This window comes from Euleptes europaea, chromosome 1, assembly GCF_029931775.1.
Source record: "Euleptes europaea isolate rEulEur1 chromosome 1, rEulEur1.hap1, whole genome shotgun sequence".
Classification (NCBI taxonomy): Eukaryota; Metazoa; Chordata; class Lepidosauria; order Squamata; family Sphaerodactylidae; genus Euleptes; species Euleptes europaea.
Window position 1 is genome coordinate 510,672 of NC_079312.1, and position 8,380 is coordinate 519,051.

The following is an 8,380-nucleotide window of genomic DNA, read 5'->3' on the forward strand; positions in this document are numbered from 1 at the left end:
ACAGATGGCCATCTAGCCTCTGCTTAAAAACCTCAAGGGAAGGAGAGCTCACCACCTCCCGAGGAAGTCTGTTCCACTGAGGAACCGCTCTCACTGTTAGAAAGTTCTTCCTAATGTCTAGGCAGAAACACTTTTGATTTAATTTCAACCCGTTGGTTCTGGTCCGACCCTGTGGGGCAACAAAAAACAACTCGGCACCCTCCTCTATATGACAGCCCTTCAAGTACTTGAAGATGGTTCTCATGTCCCCTCTCAGTCTTCTCCGCTTCAGGCTAAACGTACCCAGCTCCTTCAACCTTTCCTCATAGGACTTGGTCTCCAGACCCCTCACCATCTTTGTTGCCCTCCTCTGGACACGTTCCAGCTTGTCTACCTCCTTCTTAAATTGTGGTGCCCCAAACTGAACTCAGTACTCCAGGTGAGGTCTAACCAGAGTACAGCGATACCATCACTTCGTGTGATCTGGACACTAGACTTCTGTTGCAAGGGAGGGTAGCAGGGCCCTGCAACCGGAAACACGGCTGCCATTTTTTGTATTTGGGTGCCAGGTCCCCAGGATTCCAAGCCTTGCCTGGGGTGGCGAGGGGGTGGGGCTCCGGGTGGCCAAGGAGCTGCCGCCTGGCCTGCACGAGCCCCCAGGGTCAGCAGCCCCCATCACCTCTAGGCAGCGAGGACAGACCTCCCTCTGCCTTGGGAAACCGCAGCTAGTCCGAGGCGACAAACGACAATGCGCTGAGCAAACCAGTGCCAACAGAACACACGTGAAGCTGCCTTCTGCTGAATCAGACCCCTCTTGGCCCATCAAAGTCAGTATTGTCTACTCTGACCGGCAGCGGCTCTCCGGGGTCTCAGGCAGAAAAGGGTCTTTCACATCACCTACTTGCCTGGTCCCTTTAACTGGAGATGCCGGGGACTGAACCTGGGACCCTCTGCATGCCAAGCAGAGGCTCTACCACTGAGCCACAGCCCCTCCCCAGAAGACCCCCTTTGGGTTCACCGCCCACCTCCTTTGCATCTCGACAACCTTTGCCACAGCCAAGGAGAAAGAGATGCTCAAACGGCGACCACCGACATAAGCTGTCATTTAGCAGATACCCGAGGAAATCCTAACACATCCCCTGTGTCCCAAGACTGCTGTATGCTTGCTGGCACCGCTTGGGTGCCTTACCCACAGCCGACACACGAACGGACGCTGCGGTCTCTCCCAGGGACGGGCAGGCGGGGAGCCCCAGGGGAGGGGAAACTCCCCCTGTCGAGCTTCTGCCTGTTCTGTGTCTTGGGAGGGGCTGCAGCCCAGCAGAAACCCCCCCCCCACAGCTCCACCTACAGCCAAAGGGAGCTGGGAACAGCCTCTCTGCCCCACCTCTCTCCTAGCAGGGCTGAGCTAGTAAGACGCACAGTTGGCACGAAGCCCCCCGGGGGGCTCCTCCTGGGCTGGGACCCCCCACGAGCTCCCTCAGCAAACCCCCACCCCCAAGGAGGAGGAAGCTGGATCTGAAGCCTCCGCCTCTTGGGGCAGAAGCTGCCAATGACCCCCCCCCCAAAAAAGCAGCAACGCAATTCAGTCGCAGCCTCTCTGCCCCCCACCCCACCCCCCGTTGCTTGATGCGCAGGGAAGGCCCCCTCCCTCTGCCAGGTGTGTTGCTGTGGATGGGGCGGGGGGGGCCTGATCCCCTTTCCTTACCCCTCTGGCTGCCCCCCTTCCTCACTTCTCTCCCCACCCCCACCCTCAGGCTGCTCTTTGGGGGCTGGGGGTCCCCTGACTGGCGCCTTCCCCCCCCCTCCCGGGCCTCTGCAGTGGTCTGACTGGCGCCTTCCCCCCCCCTCCGGCCTCTGCAGTGGAGGGGGGGGGCTCGCCCTAGACCCCTCCCTCCTTCCTTCCTTCCTTCCTTCCGCCCGGGGGTTTCGTACCACCGGCTGCTCCGCCTCCCGGCGCGGCCCGTGCGGAGTCTCCATGGCGCCGGGGCGGTTGAGGGGGGACGCGGGGGGGGTCTCGCCGTGGCCGCCCCCCCCCTGCAGGGCCCGGTGCGGGCGACCACCGCCCTCCTGGCTACGGCCTCGGGGGGGGGGCCGTACCCACGATGCACCGCGCGGGCCGCGGCCGGGCCTCCGCGCTCCCCCTCCCCCCCTCCTCCGCGCACGGCTGCGCCAGCGCCTCTTACCCACCATGCACCGCGCCGCGGGCTGCTCCTCGGCTCAGGCCTTGGCCAGACTCCCAGCAGGCACCGCGCGCGGACGCGGCGATTGGGCAGGCGGGGCGCGGCGCGGCGCAGGGGGGCGCCCGTCATGCACCGCGCGTGGGCGGAGCAGCCTCCGCCTCCGGCCCCGCAGGAGCGAGCCAGGCTCCCACAATGCACCGGGGTGGTTACCCGCCATGCACCGCGGCACATCCCGGACGGAAACCCTCGGTCGCCGTCCCTACTGAGGGAGCAGCGCGAGGGGTTTATTATGTGGCTGACGGTTCGCTGGGCCTTTGGCACACGAAGCGTCCTCTGAAGGGTTTGATCAGAGTAGGCCTCACTTTGCCCTTACTAAAAATGGCGGCGGGGAAGCGCTCACAGGACGCTTTATGGCGGCCGCCATCTTAGTAAGGGCAACCCGAGCCTCTCGCCGCTCGTCCTCGCCCCTTCTTCCTGCCGTCTCGGCTGGCCGGCGTCGTCCGCCATCTTTACTAAGGGCAGGCCAACCGCGGCGGCGCCATTTCAACGGAGGGCACACAGAGCTCCGTTTTTGGGGTTGGGCTTCGGGGCGAAGCGGGGGAAGTTCCCGCGAGGCTTGGGGGGGGGAGGCCGCTGGGCGGGGCCGGGATGCCACGTCAGGCTTGAGCCGGAGCTAACGGATCCCGGAGAAGAGGGTGGGGTGAGACTCTGGAACGGTGGGGGGGGGGAGAGAGAAAGAGGGACTTCCTTTGGCCATAGAGAGCGGGGGAGGGGGATAGAAAGGCCCCCCTGGGACCTCCAAGGCCATAGAGGCTGGGATAGGAATCCGGGGGGGGGTTGTTGGGGGAGCTGAATGGGTGGGTGGGGGGGGGGGAGGCCGGCAGTGCCTTGAATGGGTGGGTGGTGGGGGCTGCAGTCAAATGAAGGGGCGCCCTGGACAGAGCGTGGGCGGGGTGGGGGGTTTGTGGCCCTGGAGGACCTGCTCCCCGCCCTCCCCAGCTCCTCTCCTCTGCTTCCCTCCCTGTAGTATTTATTTCCACGCCCCGAGGGAAACGTGGCCCCACACAAGGCCCAGCGGGGGTGGGGGCTGCCTCGTGAGAGTTTTTGCAGGTGGGTGGGCCCGGGTGGGCCCTCCAGGGCCAGAGAGGTGGGTGGACAGGCGGGCCCTTCTGTCTCCCTGGGGCACTGACTCTCCTTCTCCCCAACAGAGCGAGAAGAATGGCGGGCGCAGGGGCTGTGGGGAGCGGGCTCTGGGACGCAGGCGCCATCGTGACGGTCTGTGCAATGCTGGCGTGGTCCGTCTTCTCGCACGAAGGCTGCCACGGGCATTCTCACGGGGACTTGCACCACGGCCATGCTCACCATGACACGAGGATATGTGGCATGGCCACGCGCACGAGGACCACCATCACGGACACAGCCACTCGCACGGAGATTTCCACGGGCACACTCACGAGGATCCTCACCATGGGCACACACATGAGGATTTTCACCATGGGCACGGTCACGGGCACGAGGACCACCATCACGGACACAGCCATTCACACAGGGATGCTCACCACGGGCACGCTCACGAGGATCCTCACCATGGGCACACGCATGAGGATTTTCATCATGGACACAGCCACTCACACGGGGATGCTCACCACGGGCATGCTCATGAGGATTCTCACCATGGCATGAGGCTCTCCATCATGGGCACAGCCACGCCCATTCCCATGAGGGTTCTCACAGCCACTTGCACGGGGGATGGTGCCAGTGGGCACAGCCAGGCCGAGTCCTCCGCGGGAAGTCATCTCTGAGGAGAGAGAGGCTGGAGCCGGCACAGCTGTGGTCCTACGTGAGTGTCCGTGCCCGAGTCCACGGGGGGTTGGGCTCCATGGCATTGCGTACAGGCAATGTCTGCAGTCTGGCACAGGTTTGGGCAGGGAGGGGGCTCTTCCTGGGATCTATCAATTGTGGCATGGCTCCCATGCCACCTGAATGATTCGTTCCCAGTGGGAGGCCCAAGTGGGCCCTGCCCGGCCTCACTTCTCTCAGTATGGCCTGTCAGCCCTCCTCTTTTTCCAAATTTGGGTTATTCTTCATTCCTTTTCGGCATGTGGGTCCGTCGGTCTCTCCTGCCAGGCAGATTCTAACTTGGCTCAGTTGAAAGCACTACAAATTCCTCCCCTGCTTTTAATTAAGCGGAAATGCTTCATGTTCGCCTCTGGCGTTCTGAGTCAGAATCAGAAGGTCCTGGGTGGCAGTTTGCTGACGTTCTCGTGCTTGAGGAGGGATTTGAACTCAGCGCTACCTTCCTGAGCCAGGGTGAAAAGGAACAAGCGGCTGCCGGGGGTGTAACCTTCCCCCCTGCCTGGGCTCTCCCCACAGGCCATCGGGGCCACCCTCCTCATCAGCGCCGCCCCCTACTTCATCCTCTTCCTCATCCCGGTGGAGTCCAACTCCCCCCAGCACCAGGCGCTCCTGAAGCTGCTGCTGAGCTTTGCCTCGGGGGGGCTCCTGGGAGATGCCTTCCTGCACCTCATTCCGCACGCCCTGGGTGAGTCGCAGGCCCTGGTCCCCCCGGGAGGGGAGGGGGGAGGCCCCCTCCTTTCCCCCCTGACCCGCTTCCCTCCCTCTCTTCCCCAGAGCCTCATCCCATCACGGAGAAGGAGAGGGACATTCCACGTGGAGGCAGCAAAGCCCCCCGCCACGGACATTCTCACCAGGGTAAGACCGGCTCTCGCTTCATTCTGAATGTTTCTGTCCCAGCTTTCTTCCAGAGAGGTGTGACTAGGGCTGCCTCCCCCTGTTCATCTTCACAACAGTCCTGTGAGGTTGGCTGGGCTCTGAGAGAGACAGAAGGAGTGACTGGCCTGCGGTGAACCTCACGGTGCAGGCGTTCATACAGGAATTGCCCGTGGCTGACGCATCTTTGCTCAGATGAGCAGGATATGAGGGTGCCTTCCAGAGAACCGGCCAGACAAAGCAGCGGGAGGCAGGGGATTCCTCTGGAGGGCCAAAACTGGGCAGAGAGGCTGAGGCCTTCCCTTAATGCTGCCTCCTAGCACTGGGGTTCAGTGGTTGAGTGCCTCTGGACGTGGAGGTTCCCTATGAGTGCCTCAGAAGAGCCCTGCCAGATCAGACCAGGGAGGATCCATCCAGTCCGTCTCACACAGGGGCCAACCAGTTCCTCTGGAGGGCCAACAACAGGGCTCAGAGGCCGAGGCCTTCCCCGATAAGAACATCAGAAGAACCCTGCTGGGGTGGGGCTGGGGCTCTGGGATTCCAAGGCTCTCTAGATCCAGAGTTTCAAAGAAGATAAAAAGTGTGTTACCTTTTGTCTGTCCTGAACCTCTTGCCCATCGACTTCACACAACGCATAGTCAAATTGTGGAACTCCCTGCCCCTGGATGTGGTGATGGCTGCCAACTTGGAAGGCTTTAAGAGGGCAGTGGACGTGTTCATGGCTACTAGTCAAAATGTCTACTAGTCGTGATGCATGCCTATTCTCTCCTGGATCAGAGGAGCAGGCCCATTATATTAGGTTCTTTGGAACACAGGCAGGATGCTGCTGCAGTTGTCTTGCTTGTGGGCTTCCTAAAGGCACCTGGTTGGCCGTGGTGTGAGACAGGATGCTGGACTTGGTGGACCTTGGTCTGATCCAGCAGGGCCTTTCTGATGTTGTTATGGCTTCATTGTGTGCCCCCCCACCCAGTTCTCAGGCGGGAGGCCTGCCAGGGCACTGGGAAGTGGAGCTGAGGGGCACTCTGCATGCACGGAGCTCAGGGGCTCAGTGTGTTGCTCAGCTTGGGCATCACAGCAACGGCGGGCCAAATTTGCAGACCCCCCCTCCCAAGACTAGTTGAACCTGAGGCTTCTTAGGGGAGGAAGTCCCAGATCCTGTCCGAAGCACCATTCTGATCCTGCCCTTGTATATATGTGGGGGGGGGGGGTCTACCGGACTCAGAGGAAGGCCAGCGAGAAGGGGTGGGGTGAAAAGGGTCCTGGCCAGGATGGTAAAGGTGAGAGCTGAGGAGCCGGGTGGCTAGAGCAGGCCTTTCTCGACTACAGAGAGGGGCCTCAACAAAGGCTAGAGAGCAGCCCGGAGAGGGCCTGGTGGAAGGTTTAGAAGGACTCTGAGTCGGAGGAGGTTGTTTGATGCTAGGAGGTGTGGGGGGGGAGGGGGGAGTCGGCCCTGTGGTTGTTGCTTGCAAGCTCTAATGCGCTTCCTTCCCTTCTCTCCCCCCCCCCCGCCCCTGCCTGCCAGATCCTGCCACAACACATGATGTCGGTTGGCTCTGGGTTCTCGTGGGCATCGTGGCCTTCCTGGTGGTGGAGAAGTTTGTCCGGCACGTCAAAGGCGGCAGCCATGGGCACAGCCACGGGCACAGCCACGGTGGGTAACTGCCTGGGCCCTGGCCAGAACCTTCTTATTGAGGGCAGACGGGGACACAGGGTAGCAGCAGGGGGAGAGAGAGAACACGGGCGGGGGGGGGAGGCGCTCTTGGCCCCTGAGCACTGCAATGGGAAAGCCAAGAGGCGGCAGCTCCTTCGAGACTGGTGAGTGGTGCCATGTGTCCTGGATGTGCCAGGCCTCCTCATTGCCTGCCGGCGCAAGACCTGGGCCTGGCAGTCAGAAATTTTCAAAAAGCCTGTCTTCTGGACCAGGAGAGAGAGGCAAGCAGAGTGTTGGGGAGGGGAGACCTTAAACCCTGGGCAGGGCTGGGTGGGTGGGGCTGGAGGGGAGAGGGGAGGGGTCATCTTCCACCCCAGCCAATCCCTCCTGTGCAAGCTGGTAGCCCCGGCGTCCTCCTGGAGATTCTGAATAGCTGGTGGAAGCGGAATTCTCTTCCGAGGGCCCCCGCCACGCTCAGGGCGGGCAGCCTCCGGGCCTCTTCTGACCCCTCTCTGGTGTGCCCCACCCACAGCGGCCAAGGACAAGTGCAGCGACGATGAGGGGGAGAAAGAGCCCCCCCGGGGAGCGTCCGAGAGAAGAAGAAGCCGCCCCCAAAGGCGGCTCTGGAGCAGAAGGAGAAGCCCCCAGAGTCTGGTAGAGATGGTGGCCGGGAGGGGGGGCGGGCGGGTGCTGGGCTCATCTGGTGGGGCGGGGGGAGCCGCTGGCGGGCACTCTGGACCTCTGATGGCCCTTCTCTTCTGTTCCCTCCCAGCCATGCGCGTCGCTGGGTACTTGAACCTGGCAGCGGACTTTGCCCACAACTTCACGGACGGGCTGGCACTGGGGGCCTCCTTCCTGGCGGGCAGCACCGTGGGAGCCGTCACCACCCTGACCGTGCTTCTCACGAAGTGCCGCACGAGGTGGGCGACTTCGCCATCCTGGTGCAGTCCGGCTGCAGCAAGCGGAAGGTATGGCCTGGCGCTCCCGCCTCGGAGGGTGGTTGGTTGGCCGTCTGCTCTGCCTGTGCCCCTGTATCTGACTTTGCCTCTCTTTGCCTCCCCCCCCTTGCCAGGCCATGAAGCTGCAGCTGGTGACAGCCGTGGGAGCGCTGGCGGGCACGGTCTGCTCCCTGCTGGCCGAGGGCGTGGGGAGGCGGCCACGGCCTGGATCCTGCCCTTCACGGCCGGGGGCTTCATCTACGTGGCCACCGTCTCAGTGATCCCGGAGCTGCTGCAGAGTCGGGGGCCTGTCCAGTCCCTGCTGCAGGTGCTGGGGCTGGTGGCCGGCGTGGCCATGATGGTGTCATCGCTCAGTATGAGTAGCCGGCGTGCCCGCCGGAGAGGAGGAGGAGGAAGAGGAGATGCCGAGAGCGCGCTCCTTCTCAGGACCGAGCCCAGGAACTTGGGGGGGGGGCTCTTCCCACCCCGCCCCCACTTTGCTTTAGCCTGCTACGAAGCGGAGAATAAAACCAGCTGTCCCCACTGTCCCCCTCCCTCCGGTTCCGCTTCTGGTCCAAGAATTCAAAGACTGCGTCCGCTGACCCTGCTGTTCACCCTCCTGTTCACCTCCCCTCCTGCAGGGGGGCGCTGCAGGGAGCAGTGAGAGCAGGGGGCCAGACGGTTGGCTTCTGTCCCAGGTGGATGCAGGGATTGGCGGAGACGGGGGGGGGTGCCTTTTTCCTGTGGGGGCTGGGGAAGGAAAATTGGGGGGGAGGGAGAGGAGGGGGCATGAACACCCCCGTGCCAGGACTTCTCCATGCCCCAGAGACAAGGATTCAGTCTCTGAATTGGGGGGGGGGGGCTGTATTCTCAGCCTGTCTGTGATTAATGAGCTCTCTGCT

At 62.7% G+C, this 8,380-nt stretch overlaps 1 protein-coding gene across 1 annotated transcript; it reads left to right on the forward strand.

Moving 5' to 3' along the window:
- The first annotated feature begins 3,377 nt into the window (after positions 1 to 3,377).
- Positions 3,378 to 7,862, forward strand: SLC39A7 (solute carrier family 39 member 7). Its single transcript, XM_056866890.1, is given in 14 exon segments — positions 3,378 to 3,522; positions 3,525 to 3,756; positions 3,864 to 3,999; positions 4,533 to 4,705; positions 4,791 to 4,850; positions 4,852 to 4,871; positions 6,412 to 6,540; positions 7,073 to 7,149; positions 7,152 to 7,194; positions 7,313 to 7,438; positions 7,441 to 7,508; positions 7,613 to 7,682; positions 7,685 to 7,840; positions 7,843 to 7,862. Coding segments are annotated over 14 exon segments (1,455 nt in total).
- The last annotated feature ends 518 nt before the right edge of the window (positions 7,863 to 8,380 follow it).